This window comes from Epinephelus lanceolatus, chromosome 3, assembly GCF_041903045.1.
Source record: "Epinephelus lanceolatus isolate andai-2023 chromosome 3, ASM4190304v1, whole genome shotgun sequence".
Taxonomy (NCBI): Eukaryota; Metazoa; Chordata; class Actinopteri; order Perciformes; family Serranidae; genus Epinephelus; species Epinephelus lanceolatus.
Genome location: NC_135736.1, coordinates 33,483,847 through 33,503,488, shown reverse-complemented (window position 1 = coordinate 33,503,488; position 19,642 = coordinate 33,483,847). Strand labels below are relative to the sequence as shown.

Sequence of the window (19,642 nt, the reverse complement as noted above, 5' to 3'; positions counted from 1 at the left end):
TTTCTGAATATTATGGACTGCTAATGCTGAGTCAGGTGTTGTTCTACCTGTGAGAGGGCTGCAGGACACTCCTGCATCCTCAGAGTGCAGACAGTTGTGCTCCCCCCAGGCACTCTTTGGACACTGCTCCAGTGTGAGCTCATTGCCCGTGCAGCGCACCTCATCCAGCCACACACGGCCTGAACGCTTGCCAAAATGTGCCTGGCCCCACGCCCTCGCCACACCGCTACAAAGAAAAGAGAGGGTACAGAAGAAGAGAGGGTTTAGTTTTCAGTGATACTGATGCAAATTAAAAACAGATGTACTGAATGGTCCTGACTGACTAACAAAACCAAGGGTAAAGGATGCAGTATTTGTTTAATCTGGACATTGATTGTATTTCAACTTAAGTTTTGAGAAACTGCTTGTCGCGCATATCTGTGCCTCCATAAACATTGCAACACCAACACCACAGTGGCACACACAAAAAAACTGCACACACGGACATTTGCGGAGAGTGCAGTGTAGCTAAATATGCATATCTCTGTGGTACTAGATTCATGCAGGAACAATGAGCCTGATTCATTATCTGACCCCCAGATGTTCTTTACTGCTCGCTCCTCTCTCTGTGTGTGTCCGAATGGAAAGAATACTTCTCATAGTTTTGGAGACAGAGGGAGAGAAAGACGGCTGAACACCCACATCTACTCATCTCTTGCTTCCTAGTCTGTCTTTCAGTCACACTTTACCCTCTTTTCCCTTTCCTTTTCCTTCTTACTCACAATGTATTTCCTTTATGCTAATAAGTGGTTGGAATTAATGTGAATATGATGTTATTTTGTGTGTGTGGGTGTATGTGGGTGCCCCTTCACCTCAGCCCCAGTTGTCGACACACCACCTCTGCATCGCTGTCGTCCCATTGGTCATCACACACGGAGCCCCACTGCCCTGCATGGAAGACTTCCACTGTGCCCTCTGACCCCGACCGACCTCCCACCAGCCGTACAGGGAGCGTCACAACTGCTGAAACTAACAGAGGCACAAACACACACATTTTCACATGGTCTGCTTAAAGAATCTATGCAGGCTGCTGGAGATTTATCAGATCTCATATCATCCATATCCAAACCTCTATCCATCCATCACAGACATGTAATTCCTCATGAGGAGTGCCTACCTTGCTTCTGTGTGCAAGTGATGGCTGCAGCCTGGGAACATTCCCCTCCATTCCAGGTGGTCTTAGGACACTGGAGCAGGTCTGGCTCCTCTCCCTGGCAATGGACCGCCCTCCAATGGAGCTTGGCCATGCTTGGACGAAACAGGGGAACTGCACGTGCACGACCTGAGATCCTGGAAGGGGATCAATAAGCAAACAAGTTACTTTTCCTAATCTGAAAGAATTTTTTAACTCACAACTAACACACAACAGATCCAGTCTCATCTGATAAGAGGTGTTTGTTAAAATAAAGTAATGTGAACATTATGTCAACATGTCATTTGAGATAAATCCTGCAGCCAGGCTGAGGAGAAAAGTACAGAAGCCTTTTTAACCTGGTAGCAGTAACCTTGAGCCATCTGTATGTTCATGATTTGCCATTCCAGGGCCAACACGGTCAGCAGTTTTACACCCAACAGCTTCAATATCTGGCCACGTGAAAGTCATCACCAACGATTCCAGCTGACATATGGCTGACATTTGCCCTCTTTTCCGTTCCACTGTGGACTTTCATTGACTCCTGTGTGAATATGCACACACAGGCATGTGTTCGCGTCAGCATGCGTGCCAGTGCTGGTGTTAGTGTCAACATGTGTAGTGAGTGCACAGAACGCCTCTGTTCTCCAGGGAAATAAGACGCTTTCTCAGCTGACTACACCCCAGCTTATGAATACTGTCGATATGTATGATCCGTCTACAGGCTCCCTCGGGACCCGGCGTATCAGTGGCTGTTCTAGCAAGCAAGCCTCTCAAAGACCTTAAGACACAGTCGCACATCATGAGCATGTGAGTGAGAAACAGGGACAGAGGCAAAGAGAGAGCTGGTAACAAGGTAAATAGCTGAGCACTGAAGGTATTTAAATACCTCTGGGAAATGGGGGGTTGGAATGCAAGGGTCACAGGAGAAAAGTACAAAGACTGTGGCAAGAGCACATGCATGTGTATGTCTCAAGTGTTGTGAATTTCCCACTCTCCCATCAAACTTCCATCACTCACTTACCACATGTCAGACCTCTGCAGGCAATTTCACATTGTGAGTTTATATGGCACATGGTGAGTGTGCTTGCACCTGTGTCCGAATACGTATGTAAGAAGGACAGAGCAGTAAAAAGTGCATGTCTGAGCGCATGTGTGTGCATGTGTGCTCTCTCACCCCCTGCCCAGCTGTCTGCAGACCACTGCAGCGTCTTCATCGCCCCAGTCATCGCTACAGACAGACCCCCACACCCCTCCAAGATAGACTTCCACCCTGCCGTCTAGCTTGGAGCGACCTCCTTGCAGACGTACAGAGCCTGGGATGGAAAGAGAGGTGGAGAACAGTAGATATTTAATACTACAACACTTGAAATAGTGGATAAAAGATGATACAAAAGAGATCTGTCACACCATATCAAAATCTAAAAGTAGGGCATCGAGAAAAACAGATAGCAGCATGAAAGACAAGAAAAAGAGGGGTCAGAGGTGGGTGCAAAACTGGGAGGCAAAAAAGACAACAAGGCGAAAAAGAAGAGAAAAAAGAAGGCAAGCTGTATTTAATTTTGGAAAGACAACAGGGGAGCACATATACATTTCACAACTGTCTTATAAGTGATCCAAGTAATCTCTCAGCATCAAAGCGGCTGCGTGTAGAAATGCACTTCAGTTCATTAATGTTTCATGTGTGTCACATCACAACTAGTCTATAAAAAGAAAGGAAACAACAATAAAGAGCTAGAGCTTTTAAGAATAGTACATACAGTATAAGACAGTAAAGCGGCTGTTTGACTGTTTGACTTTGTCCTTCTGGTTGTCCTTTTTATTGTCGCAGCAAGTGACAGATTGAGTGATCCAGGAAGCAGAGAATAAAACATCTTTCTCTTTGTGTGGTCCACTGCCATACAACTGATGCTACCACTGATTAAAATCTAGCCACAACCTAATTAGAATTGACCGTTTTACAGATGTGTGTGTTTTCAAGTTTCCCCATGGTTACAGTGTGTGTGGGTGCATGTTTTAAGTCTTGGAGTAACCTAATTGTTTTATGTGTATCTATATGATATATTTGGGTTATTATGGCAACAGAGAATGACTCTTACTGCCATCAGCATATCTGAACTTAAAGGTCCAGTGTGTAGGATTTAGGGGGATATATTGGCAGAAATGGAATATAACATAATAGGTATGTTTTCTTCAGTGTAAAATCATCTGAAAATAAGAACCGTTGTGTATTTGTTACCATAGAATGAGCCTGGTCATATCTATTGAGCTGCACCTCATCCACTGAGTTGGTTATGTTGCACTACCATGTTTCTACAGTAGCCCAGAGTGGACAAACCAAACACTGGCTCCAGCTAGGATCATTAGTGTTTCCACATTGGCCACCAAAGTTCACAGCCCCTCCGAGATGAGAGTATCGGAAAAACATTGATTTTTTTGTAACTTTATTCAGTGTTTTTTCTGGTTTAAATCACTGGGTCTCTTTGTTTTGGAGAAGAAGAGACCTCCGGGGATAATTTGGCTCATGGTAAATACCTCCTGAATGTCTGGATCAGAAATAAGGTGAGCAAACATCAGCAGGTGCTGGGACACGCATAGGAGAAACACTAATATTTAACGTGAAACTGCTTTATTCAGTGTTTTTAATTGTTTTAATCACCTGGTTGGTTTGTTTTGGAGAAGAAGAGACTTCTGCAGATGATTCGGTTCCTGGTAAAAATCTCCTGAACAATCACAAGTTTCAGTTGGTTGCAATCTGCAATCCTCACCACTAGATGGCACTAAAGTCCTCTAAGTCTTACACACATACCTTTAAAATTAGACATTCATCTATGTGGCTGTCTGTTTCCTCACCAACAGTCACAAACACAGAAAGAATTGAACTTGGACTCCAAATGTGGCCACCTTTCCTAAACATGTACAAACACCTTTAATAATTGGACCAATGTTTGGCAATTCCATGTATCAATTACTGGAAGATAATTTACCCACACTGGGCCAGCACACTACAAGACTAAAAATACCACAGGCTGCTTGTCTTGTGCCAGATGGAAATCACACACTCTATCTCTTTCACCACTCCCTCACTCTACCTTCTCTACCTTTCATCAATCCAGAGATGTAGGGCCCTCTTCTCCCTCACTTTTCATTTTAGCAACACTTAGTAGCTCAAGTCTGAATACTTGATGGGCACTGATGATGTGGTGCTCCCCATGTCAAACTATTTTAATGGGAGAAGAGAGGTTTCACGTCACCTACTCACTTTAACACTGGTGATCCCTGTGACTGTGTAATTCCCAAGCACACAATATAAGCAAATACCTGTGCACCCATTACAGCACAAATGTGCTTAGACTTGCCAACTGCGTGCACTGCACTCACACCTGGGACAATGAAGGTGTGTCCTGTGCTGTCTAATTACTTCAGCATGAGCTGCCTGAGTTGAACACAACTGGAGCAGGACAGTTTTTAACACAGCTGCACACCAAAGCCAGAATTTCTGCAGAGGTTTCTCTTCATCAGATGGAATAAAAAATTGAAATAGTAGCTATGTAATAAGTTACTTGGAATTAGTGTATGCCTGCACTGATTTTTAAATTATCATTCAGTGTATTTGGAGATCTCATTTCCTCTGTGTCCAGCTCATTTTTTCGACATGTTTCTACAGTATGAATCCCTATAGAATACAGTAGCCCATTACAGTGTGTCTATAGGCCTGCGTGTTTACCTTGTTTACAGTCGCAGTACCCCCAGTCCACTCTGCCTTTGTGGTTCCTAAAAAAGCACCAGGGTCGGATCCTGCCATCCGGGTTGCGACAGTGATTGTGCTCTCCTATTCCTTTGCCCGGGTAGCGCTCCTTGAAGCCGGACACCTCGGTCCAGTTCATGCACTGGGTGCCGGACTCGGTGACGTCTATCGCTCCCTGGTAGAAGCCGTCTTTGCCGCGGCTCTGGACGCAGTCAGTGAACGGCAGGATGAATGAAGGGACGCTGCTGGAATAACTGGAGCCGCTATTCGAAGCCAAAAGCGCGGCTGTTAGAGCGAGAAATGCCAAATTCATGTTAGGTCTCTGGTGGTAGGCAGCTGAAACCAGGAGCTTCTATCATCAGTGGCTTTTATCATCAGCTGAGGAGACGGGTTTCAGTCAGCCTCATCGTCCTGCCGTGGGACCAGAGTGTGAACCGGGAGAGGAGAAACGACGCGGATCAATGAAACTCCTATTTGCGTGGGCTAATGGGCAGGCAGCCCCCTAACGCAAATTCTATCACATATAGGCTATGCTGGAAGTCTTTTTCAACTACTGAAGTATTAGTGGCGATTTTATATGATTTAATAAACAGAATCAAATAGGCTAATTATAAACTGTGGTAAATGTACAGGGAACAGAGGGGGACCCATCCTGTATAATGTGATTATTAGGACAATAGTAGGCAAGTTATTCCCTATAAGACTAGCCTTACATTAGCCTTATTATATATAGCCTAATCAGCCAGTGGGGTTTCCTATTATGACTACTGGCAATTTCTTTCAATACTAACCTATCCATTCCTATATATTTATATATCTATATATATATATATATATATAGGCCTATAGATATAGATATTTTTATGTATCTATCTATCTATATCTATATATATATATATATATATATATATATATATATATATATATATATATATACATATAGTGTATATATGTATATATATATATATGCCAACCGTAAAACTTCAATTAATAGCCCGGGCTACTATTTGCTTTAATCACTTACTTTAATCAACAGGCCTATAATTGGGACAGGCGTCTATACGGGACAGGCCTTCCTTTCACACAAAACTGTTGCTCAGCAAAGATCTGAAATACAATTGTTCATTCAAACCAAAATGTATATTAATTGTGTCCATATTAAATAGAGAGAAAGTTATGGCACTTAAGGATTATGGCATCAGGCATACTGACACAACACCACTTAATCCTGTTTAAACAATATTTATAACTTGGATCCATTTTTATGAAAATCCTTTTTATATCTTTTGATTTGAGGACCCTTACAGACTAAATGTATATGAATAACTTGCAGGGTGATTAAGGAATGGACTTTGAGGTAGCCAACAGCCTGCTTTTATAGAAAAAAAAGAAAGAAAGAAATTAACATCTTGGCAACCAGACCAGGCATCTAATTGAGACAGGCCTTTATTTGTAAAATTTGTAGCCACACCAGGCTAGTAAAAGGGACTGGGCTTTTAATTGAAGTTTTGCAGTACATATATATTCCCATATTCATCCTCTCTTATCATAGCCACTATGATCCACTCAGACAGATCTATAATTAAGTTTGTAATAAAAAAAAGGCCTTAGTTTTAGGCTGATTAAGAGGGATCATGTAACAACTCAGAAGCTGCAGTTTGATGATGCAGAATGGTGGTGGATGGTGAATGATTTAACATGAGTTAAATCACTTTCTGTCCCTCTATCTGATGACAGGCAGTGTGCTGTTTTTTTAAAGGTCTTCATGAAACAATCACAAACTAAACATGTATAGGCCAAGTGCTAATAATTAATGACAATAAAACAAGAAAAGAGAAACAGAAATGCCAGGGGACGGTATGGCTATACTAATACAAACCCAGAAGACAATATTCATTCATACAAATACATTAAAGAAGGTGTACAAATTCATTGTCTTAATAGCCTTCTTGTTTCTGGAGGAGAAAAATGGTTTTCCAGTAGCCTATTGTATGATTCAAATTTCAAATGTAATAAATAATGGTTTAAAGTTAAACTTCGATTTGCTGATATGAGATCTATCTATGAGCCAAAAATAATGTTTAGATTAATAATGTAATGTTCTTTGTTTTATTGGCATTACATTTAGTAAAACCAATGAAAACATTCTCTCAGCATAAAGTGAAATCGGAGTTAATATTATCAGTAATAAATCTACTCAAGTCCTTCCATAGCCTTTCAGTACGGGCACAGTGCAAACATAGGTGTTTCTGTGTGTACTACACAGAATGAACTTTTACACTGATATCCTTATTCAGCTTGATAAGATGATAATTATCTGGGTATTATCTTTAAAAGACAGTTCCCTTATTTTATCAGTCAACAAATACTGGCAGACTAAAATGTGCTACATAGCGCCTCTAGTGTCGACAATACGGTATTCTGTGATTGGAGGAGATTGGACGTGTGTTAACGTCAAACACAAGCGTGACATCATCACACTGCGTCCATTCAATCTCAAACGTGTGCGCTCTATATAATCGGGCGTACGCCGATATCACTGAAATGGGGCGGAGTTGACTGGATGAACCGCCGGTTGACCCTCTCACAACCGGTTACCGAGACTAGTGCGGATGCAAAAAGCACCACAGTGTGTATAGATGGAACAACAGCTATTTATCAGTCGCACCCGGATGTCTTGAACACTTTATTTTAGCGGCTAACTCCAACGGCTAACTCAAACCGGAGCGCCCCGGTAAAAACACCGAGCACACCCATTGTGATTTTTAGCGGCTGTTCTCATTAGCCGTGTGTTGGTTACTATTATAGGTAGCTAATCACATTTTTGTATGAAACGGTTCGATGCAACAACGACCAAGGGTGTTATATTGTTAATTGGAAAACATTAAAGCTGAAGAAATGAACAGTCGACTGCAAGAGATTCGCGAGCGACAAAAACTTAGGCGGCAGCTTTTAGCTCAACAGGCAAGTGCACAGATAGCTTCCTGTTGTTGTTGTTAGCACGTAGCTAATGTTGCAAGTTTACCAGTTAGCTAACTCAAGTTATAAGGTTATTTATTGACCGTCCGTGGCGCTGCTACCTAACGAAATGTTGTATGGTAAACACATTGTCGACTGTGTGGTTAACAAGGACAGTGTTCTGTCCACGGGTGGTTGTAAGTTAGCTGACTTATGTCCGCCAAACATTTATATTGGTCGCCCTCGAGTGGACTGAAGGGGCAAATAACTTTATGTTGACATGTTGAAGCCTTTTGAGCCAATATAGTTAACATGGACACAGATGACATCTTTGCACGACATGTCAGTGAGAATACGCACAGGGAAAATCTGCCAGGGTTAATTTACACTACATATACAAACGGTATAACGGTTTTTATGGCGAGGGAAAGTGTTGAAGCTATATCCACATTACAGCAGGTCAAAACACCGAGATAGAAAACGTTAAGTACAGCAATGCATTATATAATAAATGAGACAATAACACAGTTTGAAAATATGTGACTTAACACTGACTTTCTCGTTGTTTTCTAACTGCAGTTGGGAGCTGAAAGTGCAGACAGTATCGGAGCTGTCCTTAACAGCAAAGATGAGCTAAAGGAGATTGAGGAGACAAGAGAAACATGCAGGTAAGAGATGATTGAACTGTGCAAGAAAGACTGCCCCAGCAGGTCAGCAATAACAGTGAAAAAGAAAAGGAGGGGTGCAGTTGAAAGCAAAGAGGTGCCAAGCATGTAATACATAGTTGCGCTACCAGTCTGTGCCCCATTTGGGTTCTCTGTGCCCCATTTGGGTTCTCTGTGCCACAAGGCTCGTTTCAAGATTATCTATGCCTTGCCTGGAAAGTGGACAAAATCAGGTGGCTGCAGCAGGTGGAGGTGACAAAAAGCTGCTGTGAAGTCGAACACTTTCCCGACAGTTTCCAGCAGCCTTCAGTCTGTACAGGAAGTCACAGAAACACTCACATCCTGTCAGATCTGATGCTGATTTATGAAACTATTATAAGACTCAAATATCAGTTTCTTCAGTTTAATTATGACAGAGTAGCCTATTAAAATGCTTTCCAGGAGATCTGTAATATATGTTCACAGTTCAACCTCCATTTTACATGAACTGTCATGTAAATCAGCATCACATCAGTTTACTGCTACAGAGCAGACCTGTCTCCCTCAACTACATAGGCTAAATTATTTGTAAGTAAGCAGAACTCCCTCTGCACAGCCAGTCTCAGGTATCAGGTGCTGGTCGGCCGCAGGAACATCTCAAATCTTAACAAAAATCATTGCACACTGAACTGAGTTACTGTGATTTTATTAAGAGCGAACAACGCGTTTTGCCAGTGGCTTCTTCAGGTCTGCTCAACAGAAACACAGGAGCACTCATAGGTGTGCTAAATACACATGGGTCACATGACCAATTATCAATCACAGTTATTTCATTTTTTTCATCTTTAACAACCTTCAAAAGCATTTTTCAGAAGAATTTTCAATTTATCCAAAAAGCATAACAAATCCATACAAAATTAGATAGATCAGAAAACTAAACAAGAGTCAAGGAGTTACAACTGTTACAAGAATAATATGCAACTTGACCTCATACCATTATGTATATGACTCTTGTTGAGGCTAAATTGATTGTGTTTGGCTATTAGATTAGTGTTTTCAGGGGAAAAAATACAAGACACAACTTTCATTAAAGATCAGTTGGATATAGTCAGGGTTTCACATCTGTGCAGATGTGATTTTAAGAATCCTTACGTCCCACTGACCACAAGTCTTTGTGTTGCTAAATACCTCAATAATTAAAACAGTCCAATGTTAATATACGCATAGTTTATGATGAATATATTTAGTCTGATTATGAGACGTCACCATCAGTCACACAACATGTTTTCTGTTAACCGAATAAACCTTCAGATCAGACAAATAAAATCAAACTCTCTCACATTCAACATAGATTAAGAATTTATATTAAATGTCATCTTGTTGAGTCAACATTGAAACCAGTCAGCTCTTCTATCAGGTGAGAGCCAGGTGTTTCCCATCATGCTCTGGGTCTTGCAGTCTGTGGAGACCAATTGCAGCGCCTGGATCTAAAACCTGCGCTGTCCATGTTTGTATTATGTCAGAGCAAGTCAGGATAAAGTTGGACACCAATCTAACTGGCATGCATTGTGCGCCAATCGCTGGTGATCGAATCTGCGCAGGCCTGGTACATCTTGAGATAATTTATTCCTTGTAACTGCACGTGTTGAACACATTAAATTCACTTACTTTTCTTCATTCAACAGCTCCTGTCCTTTCTTCTCTAACATATTTTTGTAAACATTTGTCCATCTTGCTTGATGTTTTTGTCTTGTCATTGTCAGTGCTTAAATGTCAATTTTGTGCTTAAGTGATACACAGAATCTTGAAATGTGTTGTTTGTGTTTTGCAGGTCTTCATTTGACAGTTTAGCTGTACCTTCCAAAAGGAAGGCACAGACAGAGGGAGAGGATACAGAGGAAGTTGTGGAAGAACAAAAGGTGAGCATTATGCATCTACATGAGTTAAATAAGCCTCCACCCTATTGTACATTGATAATAAACATGATTAAGATTCAAGAAGTTTATTGTCATGTGCACAGTAATAAACTCTGCGGTTTGCACTGTACAATGAAATATAACACTGTCAAAACAAATGTTACACTGACTACTGAAATCAGGACACGCCTGTGATTGAATAAGTATGGGTGGGTATTTTTAAAACTTACACAAACTGAACAAACTGCATCTTCTCAGGCAGGTTTTTCCCCAGGTCACCAGAAACAAAGATGTGCTCCCTCCTTGTCTTTTGTTTGGAAAGTGGGAATGTTTAGTGGGCACCTGCCTGAGGATTTCAGGCTGTGATTCTGCTCCTGTTGAACTAGTCCCAAAATTAGCGCTGAGATTTGTTTTTAATTATTTACTCCAAATATTGGCCAAATGACAGATTTATCTAATAAATATTTGTTTTGTAACGTCCTGTGTGCAGGTCACTGTGCGTGACTTTGCTCCATGTGGCACTGTGAGGTTGTAGCTGCAGGTAATGAATGGAAATTCAGCCACCACCCAAAACTTGTCCTTCTTGTTTCTTACCCAACAGAAGCTTTTATGACATTTTGATTGATTCTTTATAATTTTAGGGTGTGGGGTCAAGTAATTTAAATATTTCTGGACAGTGTAAAATATGAGGTTTACCGGTGAATATTATATGTAGGCAGAACAAGGGGGTTTTAAAGGCTTTGCTTTTTGTTTTTCATTGACTGATTTGAAAATGAGAATCTTGACTATTTTACTCTTAGCCTGTTAACACAGGTTATGTATTTCCCTCTCATTGTTATCCCAACATCTCTTCTTTTTAATTTTCCACGATGGGTAGTAACGTTATCATAATTATGCTTTCATTCATTGCTTTTATGGCCAGTTTCTTCTCAGTTGTGTTCATCTCCTAACCACAGTTACATCATGTGCAGATAAAGGTTCTGTTCATTGACAAAAATATGAACCTCGTTGTATTTTCCTGTTTTAGGATGAGGTGGAGGTGCAGCAGCCAGAGGACAGCAACCCATATGAGGAGGTGTACAAGGACTCAAGTACTTTCCTTAAGGTTGGAAAACTTACTGTCTCTTTCTTTCACACACACAATGTCTCTTTTAATATTTATTTTATATCTTGTTTCACTAATAGCTACATAACAGGGTCTCTACAGGTCCTTAAATAGTCTTGAAATGTCTTAAATTCAATGTCACATCAGTAAGGCCTTGAAAGTCATTAAATAGTCTTAAGTTTGAATTTGTGATTGCATTTCATCCAATTTCGTTTATCCATTTTTTAAGGTTCTATTTATGAAACTACTGTACTGTCATTACTGTCATTTTACTTAATACTTGCACTGACCTGCTGGCAAAATGTAGACTGACTTAACGCCCTCCAATAACCATATTCCTACATCACACTTACCTCTGCACAAGACCACAGATATATTACTTGCCTGCAATGCTTACCTGTGCTGCTTAAATAAATAAAACATGATTTGTCCAAAAATCTGTCCTAAATTTGGTTAAAATGTGTCCTGAACTGGTCTTAAAAATAAATAAATTTAACTGCCTGATACCTGTAGACACCCTGTATAAAATATCAACCAAAACTGATGGTAAAAATCCTTAAAGTGGTTAGTAATGGCCATTGCGGTGTTTCTGAGTTAGCAGTTGTTAGCCATGACTGGTAACATTTCTAGAAGAGTAGCAGGAAGAAGAGCCTCATAAATAGATAAATCTCACAAATGACCAGACTGGGTTACTCCCTGACACCTCAGTACATTCAAAGCATTTTTGGAACAGGAACAATGTGCTGCTGTCATATGTCCACCCACTGCTTTCACCTTGTAAATAATGATAGTAAACCAGAAAGTGAAATGTGGTTACGCCAAGGGAAATTAGGTCATAAACACACACTGCACATGTCCTTATTACTTTCACCAGCACCAACAGTATCAACCGCAGTGACTACTTAGAGTGAAACAATACATCCAGACTTTCCCACATTCACAAAATGCTCTGAATGGACCTGGTGGCGTGATACTATGGTGCAATATGAAGCCTGTTGGGACATTTGGCTGACTTAAAAGACTAAAAAAAAGCACTAGCATAAAGATAAAGTTTTTACCATGTTATTATAAAGTGTATGTATGAAGTAGCAGTCTGCTATCCACACCACAAACCACTGAACAGTAATATAAATAAGAGTTTGAAATTTTGGGTTCCAAAACTGGAAGGACAGGTTTTACATGGCAGACTTCTATCTAAGCTCGAGCATGTTAATGGAATGTTAGTCACAGGAGTCACCTGGCATAAACCTGTAATTTCAGACTGTACTGAGTGTCACAGCCTGTATATACTGGTTAGAAGCAGTTTAATAATGGACATGAGCCAGAGTGTGTGATTTCACTGTATGGAAACTATTCATGCCTAACCAGTGGTAATGGGTGACTAAAAGCCTCTGTCACAACGCACATACAAACACAGCATGTCATTACGGTACACATGATCTGCTTTTGTTGAAGTGAAGAGCATATGTACAATGTATTATTTTAAGTAGGGATCAAATTCGTCAGTCACACTGAGAAATAAAAGCAAGGTCTTCATTTAGAAAATCATTTTTTTCTCATATGAAAAAAAAGTTAGAAATTTCTTTAGATTTTGCAAAAAATATGTATGTATATTAGAAATGCAGTCATTCATTCATTTTCTGTAAATGCTTATCTTGTTGGGGGTCGTGGGGAGGCTGGAGCCTATCTCAGCTGACACTGAAGCCCTTTTTAAATAGGAATTGTGCAAATTTGCAGGAAAGCCCAATGAGTCTTCTTTCAGCATTGGCAATATAAAAACAAAATCGGGGAGTGCAGCAAAATGCCGCCTACCTGCTTTTGTTTATACAGAATGTGCCTTTTTCAGGGCAATGGGGGGGCGTGAGCAAGTAACAAAACGTGTAGCCTAAGCGTGTGACATAAACAGTGACGTGGGAGGGAAGCCGCGGCTGGTCAGTCCTTCTGCGATTCTCTCGTAAGTCGGCCCGTTCCTCACCGTTCCTGTCATTTGACGGTTAATGGGCTCTTCGTTTGCGAGGACAAGGAGGGCGCGCAGTTCCTTGTCTCCCCAGTTGCTCATCTTTACATTGTTTGTCAGGTTTGCGTTTCCCTCTTGCTACTTGCTGCTTGCTAATTCCTGCTATCAGCTGTTTGCTGTTAGCCCACCGCCAGTGGCTCACACGTGCGGCGTCATCAACAGCTCCTCCCACAAGTCATCAACAGCCCCTGCCGTGGCGGAAGGCCGCCTCGGTCTTTTAAACTAAAACGGTTCTGCCAATATGACTACCCTACGAGGCGGAAAATTGGGCACCTTGGATCAACTCGCCAATCCGGCTCTGTGTGTCTAAACACTCACAGCTTGCCGGCAAAACAGCCCAACATTCCATACACAGAAGGGCTGCCCCACCCTGTGTTCGAACCAAGAACTGTGAGGCAACAATGCTAACCACTGCATCACCATGTCACCTATATTAGAAATTGCAGTTTCTATTAAGATTTTTACAATCTCATGTATCAAATTTGTATTAAAATGCTAGAATAAATGTCCATGTATGTTGTCTCTGTTTATGCAGATATATATTTTTTTATTACCCTTTCTCCTGCTCATCCTGTTTATCTTATTTCAGTCATTAATTCATTCGTTTATTTTCAGGGCACCCAGAGTTTGAACCCTCACAATGATTACTGTCAGCACTTTGTTGACACAGGCCACAGGCCGCAAAACTTCATCAGAGATGTTGGTGAGTGTGTGCTCATGTGCAATTGTTTTATGTACATGTGCGTGCTCGTGTGTGGTCTTGACCTGGCTGTTTTCTGTGATTCAGGGTTGGCTGACCGATTTGAAGAATACCCCAAGCTTCGAGAGCTGATCAGACTAAAGGACGAGCTCATCTCCACCACCAACACCCCTCCCATGTATGTTAAATGATGACATGAATATTAGAGTGGATAGTTACATGAATGTCAACGTGATTACAGCCAGAGAAATATCTTGAATTCAAAAAACTATTTAAGGCGCGTGTGTCTGTGTGTCTGTGTGTCTGTGTGTTTAGGTACCTCCAGGCCGATCCAGAGCACTTTGACCTGCAGGATTTGAAGTGCAAGTTCGATGTAATTCTCCTCGAGCCACCTTTAGAAGAATACTACAGAGAATCGGGCATCAGCCACACTGAACGTTTCTGGACCTGGGATGATGTATGTTGACATGTTAGACTGGTTTTCATTGAGCAATACGCGAATAGCTTTGTTGGAGATTATCTCACGTTGCTCAGCTAAATGTCATTCTTGACCAGCTCTAATTCGGATTGTTGATATTTTTTCAAGCAGTGGTCACACTGAGAGACTCGCAACAAAAATATTAATAACTTAGGGAGAGCAAATAAATAGGAGTGTGCTGACTCTCTTTCAGTAGCGGGCGACAGTAGTCAATTGACCAGACGTTGCGCTAGACTTTTTCGTCTCCGGTCATTTTGACCAACAGGGTCATAAAAATCCGGTCATAATCTATTTTTACCGGTCATTTTAATTTTTCGTTTTTAAATGATAATAAAGATATTCAAAGACATTTAGTTTTCATTCATTCGTTTTTAATAAATCCAACAAGTAAGTTATAAAGTGTGCATTAATAAGGACATGAACGAAAAGATGAACAAACATCCACACACCCGAGCCATTAGGCTTCGCCCTGGACACACCGGACGGCACTAAGGCGTCACTAACGCATCCGGTGTGCCCAGGGCGTTATGTAGTTATGCCTGTAGGCTCGGTGACACAAAATTAAAATTGTAATGAAGTGATTATGGTATTGAAAAATGTGTTCGGTTATGCACTGTTGGGTTATTTTAAATTATAAACACGGTATTTTCTCCTCACGTTCCTCAGTGCGTGCTGTTGTTATTTTATTTTGAAAATTGGCTGCATTCTCTCGTCTTTTCTGTGTCCGACTTCCTGTTTGGTACGATCCGCACGATCCAGCTTGACAGAAGCGTTCGCGGCTCCCGTGAAAAATAGACCAGACGCCGAAGTGAAGCGCTGCCTCTACTCCGCGGGCGCTCCGCTCTGCTCAGCAGCCTGTGTGGACAGTCAGATAGGTTAACATGGGCGCTGACTGAAAACTGCCTCTGCTGCTGGGCGCCATGCCTCTGTTCCGCGTCCCGTGTGTCCAGGGCGTTATGTCAACAACGCTACATGAAGCAGATGAATGACCTTTTCTCTGCAGTGTGAAAACGGCAGCCACTTAAACCACTGACTGTGCACTCCGCCGCCAAGTGGGCAGGGGTGGTAATTGCAACCGGTCAAAATGACCGACGGCCTTCAGATTTTCCGGTCATTGTTGTTAAAAAACGGCCAATGACCGAGAATATCCGGTTAACGCGACCCCTGCAATTGACCCTGTCAATGTAAAGACATGACTGGAATCACCTGTCCTGTAGTTTCATGACAGGTGTGCCTAAGGGATAGAAAGTGACTCACGAGAGATGTATTCACTGTTACGGAATCCTGTCCCCCCCACCCCTCTTTTGCTTCTGCTCTTTGCCATTATAGATCATGAAGCTGGAAATTGAGGAGATATCGGCTCTGCGTTCCTTTGTCTTTCTCTGGTGTGGCTCTGGTGAAGGCCTGGACTTGGGCAGAATGGTAACATGACTCCTCATTTAGTCCAAATCACACATGAAATTACAAACTAACTCTGTTCTTTACTGGCTTCTGAATTTTTTGGAACTTAAGGCATGCGAGTTATTTTCAACAAAGCATTCTTTGAGTCATTCAGCAACTCACTGGTTCAGTGTCCAGCTGACATGTGAGTTAGGCATTGTGCGTATGTTATGACTTATGGCTTTGAAAGCCTTTTACGTCTGTTCATACCGCACTATTTGAGGCTAAAGCCCCTGCGCAGAGACATTCTAGTCCATGTTCACAAACCTGTTTGACAACGAGTGTTATTTACTTTATTAGAAGGTCGTCGTTGGTGTGACACATGTCCACTTTTAGCGTGTCAGAAACACTTAGTCACAGTCTGACTCACTGATAGAAAATGGATTTTGTTGTAGCATTTACCAGAGCAGGCTGTAGGCCCCATTCTTCGGGGTTCACAGGGGAAAAGGTCATTAAACCAAATATTGAAATTTCTATTGATGCAAAATAATGTCAAGTTTTAAACTGAGCTTTTATATATTGTTAACAGAGAAAGGTAGAGAAGATGTGTGACTGCGCCTAAAGACATTTTGATCTATGATAAAAAATTTTCTCTTGACATTATTAAAAGCACTAAAAAGCTAAGCATAGACAATTTTAAGAATGGATAGACTGATCTTGATTTTTGTAAGATAACAATGTGTTGACAGTGGTTTTTCTAGAATGGCTTCACAACAATTCTGTTATCTCGAATACCACTCAACTACTACAAAGAGAAAGCAACCAGCCAAACCAGCATGAAGGCGAAACATGATATCCTGTGCAGATAACCCAAAAATGTGGTGTCAGTAAAATTGAAAGAACCACAGGGTAGGTGATGCACTTTCCAGGAGTTTAAAAAACATATCCTTGGAAACACTGGATTTTCAAATTAAATTTATATTATTTGTGATTTCCTTCGTGATGTGCCACACAGTAGATGGGTCGGGGAAGCCCTACTGTGCCTGTGCTGTGTCTTACTAATGCATGACTCCTCTTAAATTAATCAAAAATATTAACATGCTAAATTCATTATAATACATACCCTTATCACACACATTTCAGTGTTTGAGGAAGTGGGGCTTTAGGAGATGTGAGGATATCTGTTGGATCAAGACCAACAAGAATAACCCAGGCAAGACCAAAGCGCTGGACCCAAAAGCAGTATTCCAAAGGACCAAGGTACAGCAGAAATGTGAAATAAATGTCAATGTTTACATGAATATTATAGAATCGTGTGCTTTGGGAATTTGTTTTCCTTTCATATCTGAAAATGTAATGTTAGGTACACAATTTCAAGTCTACAAAACTCCTCTGCACATGATGAAGTTAAAGTTAAACTAGCTTAAACTGTGTATTAAGATGTATACAATATATTCCTTCCAGGAACACTGCCTAATGGGAATCAAAGGAACAGTGCGAAGGAGCACTGACGGTGACTTCATCCATGCTAATGTGGACATTGACTTGATCATTACTGAGGAGCCTGAGATGGGAAATGTAGAGAAGCCTGTGGAGATCTTCCACATAATCGAGCATTTCTGTTTGGGCCGCAGGAGGCTGCACCTGTTTGGACGAGACTCGACCATCAGACCAGGTGAGATGGACACTCCTACTTGTTGTATGTTTGCTTTTAGTTTCTTAAGGTCTTTGCACACTGTCTGTTTTTTTTTTTTTTCCCTCCGAAATTTTTGCACGTCTAAATATAAATAAGACTTAAATATGTATCAATCATGTTTGCACACTGAGTCTGAAACCTTCGTCTGTCATGAACATTTTCAGGACAGGTTTGATTTTCTGTTTTTCACATCCGTCAGAAGCCTTTGACCAAGAATCAGTGAAGAAAATGTGGCGGCGGGACACATCTGCGACAAGACAGAGGAACAGGGCACACAGAATCATTTCATAACTCAGATAGTTCACTTTCAAAAGGTCAGATTATAACCCTCAGGTGGATGATGATGAAGAAGAGGAGAATGTAGACCGCACACAGACTGTGGAGACAGAGAGGGAGGACAGCTCGGCCCTTTCATGCAGCTGCAGGGCCAAATGCAAGACAGGGAGGGAGTGGTGACAGTCAGATAGGTAACTCCTGTGGAGAAGGAAAGGAGGAAATGTGTCTTTCGATTTTGTCACGTATTGCGAATTTTCACAATGAATAGAACAATAAAATTGATCAGAATCAGTGTGCAAGGTTCCTGTGCGTAATGTTTTTTTTCCAGATGACTGATTAAAAAAATGCATCTGAAAGAAAACAGACTCAGTGTGCAAAGGCCTTTAGTATCAAGTCTTCCTCTGTGCTTCTGCTCGATTCTCAGTACCCACGTTGATGCGTCTTTGTCTTCTTCTCTCTCTAGGCTGGCTGACCGTGGGTCCTACTTTAACAAACAGTAACTTTAACCCAGAGACCTACGCCTCATATTTTGTTAACTCCCACCTATCTGGCTGCACCGAGGACATAGAAAGGCTGCGGCCCAAATCTCCCCCGACTAAGCTGAAGTCGGACCGTGGTGGCGGAGCACCCAGAGGGGGACGTGGTGGGCCAAACGCAGGAAGAGGTGGAGACAGAGGTCGTGAAAGAAACCGGCCAAATTTCCGTGGGGACAGGGGAGGGTTCAGGGGCAGGGGAGGGCCACACAGGGGCTTCCCACCTCGCTAGGGCAAAAAGTTCATCCCAACCAGACTGATGCTATGAGTCCCCATCTGCAAATGGTATGGTATGATTAGTATGTGACACCTGAGAAGTTAGTGGATGTCAAGTCTTGAATCTTTTTGTTTTGTTTATACTTTTTCATGATTATACAAGTGTCGTCTGAATAAACATTCTTTTCACTATTTGTGTTTATATGTTGATTTTTGTATTATGTCTTGTTATGGAAGTAATGTCAATATTACAGGTAGCTAATATGTAGAGAGAGGGACTGAAAGTCATTAAGAGCAAATGGAAGCTAACACAAACACGATACTGTACTGATACAAGAACAGTTTCTCAAGTTTCTTCCTTAATATTGCTGTCATTTCCGAACAAACAAAATATGTAACTCAGCGTGCTGTTAAGCTGTCATTTTAACAAATACATGTTGTGCTGTCATGTTAAATAATGGTTGATTTTGATTGCTTGTCATATTCTCTAGATAAACAGCAAACTACTGAACCTCAGGGTCCTCTTATAAAACTCATTTATGGCCAAAATATTTGACATTTGCATAAGCATGAGCATCAGCCCTATGAGAGCTGATTGGCTGTTCTTTGTCCATGCTCTCCCTGCATGCTGTTGAGCATGTATGAAGAATGTGAATCAGGCAGAGTTAAGGATGGGTACCATCTGAGGAATGTATCTTCCTTAAATGCTACTTCAGTGTACGCACTCCTTTGAAGTGATCCCTGGGTGTGGGTCTGGTTTTATTGCTTAACATTCACCTCTTCAAAATGTAAAATGGCCTGAAG

At 41.3% G+C, this 19,642-nt stretch overlaps 2 protein-coding genes across 4 annotated transcripts in view; one reads left to right on the top strand and one right to left on the bottom strand.

Annotated features, from left to right (window-relative positions):
* Positions 1 to 5,429, bottom strand: part of prss12 (serine protease 12) — a 30,065-nt gene extending 24,636 nt beyond the window's left edge. The window contains exons 1-5 of one of the 3 annotated variants that reach the window (XR_013490767.1): positions 4,899 to 5,429; positions 2,349 to 2,487; positions 1,157 to 1,329; positions 852 to 1,008; positions 48 to 226 (exon numbers count right to left, since the gene is read on the bottom strand). Coding sequence is in view for 2 of the 3 variants with exons in the window: in XM_033625104.2 (XP_033480995.2) it covers positions 48 to 226; positions 852 to 1,008; positions 1,157 to 1,329; positions 2,349 to 2,487; positions 4,899 to 5,232 (982 nt within the window). In the remaining variant the exon portion in view is untranslated. The remainder of the gene's footprint in view (positions 1 to 47; positions 227 to 851; positions 1,009 to 1,156; positions 1,330 to 2,348; positions 2,488 to 4,898) is intronic. The other 2 variants (XM_033625104.2, XM_078166276.1) reach the window with 2 other exon arrangements.
* A 2,227-nt stretch (positions 5,430 to 7,656) lies between these two features.
* Positions 7,657 to 19,345, top strand: mettl14 (methyltransferase 14, N6-adenosine-methyltransferase non-catalytic subunit). The gene is made up of 11 exons (XM_033623208.2): positions 7,657 to 7,883; positions 8,457 to 8,545; positions 10,353 to 10,440; positions 11,465 to 11,542; positions 14,175 to 14,262; positions 14,347 to 14,437; positions 14,575 to 14,716; positions 16,067 to 16,159; positions 17,261 to 17,377; positions 17,582 to 17,792; positions 18,553 to 19,345. The coding sequence occupies exons 1-11, from the start codon at positions 7,818 to 7,820 to the stop codon at positions 18,852 to 18,854; spliced, it is 1,365 nt and encodes a 454-aa protein (XP_033479099.1). The 5' UTR covers positions 7,657 to 7,817; the 3' UTR covers positions 18,855 to 19,345.
* The last annotated feature ends 297 nt before the right edge of the window (positions 19,346 to 19,642 follow it).

Excerpts from the sequence above, each read along its gene's own strand:
- mettl14 (XM_033623208.2), top strand. The coding sequence starts at position 7,818 with ATGAACAGTCGACTGCAAGAGATTCGCGAGCGACAAAAACTTAGGCGG. Across the intron at positions 11,543-14,174 it reads ACTCAAGTACTTTCCTTAAG|GGCACCCAGAGTTTGAACCC; the intron begins GTTGGAAAACTT and ends GTTTATTTTCAG. Across the intron at positions 17,378-17,581 it reads CAGTATTCCAAAGGACCAAG|GAACACTGCCTAATGGGAAT; the intron begins GTACAGCAGAAA and ends TATTCCTTCCAG.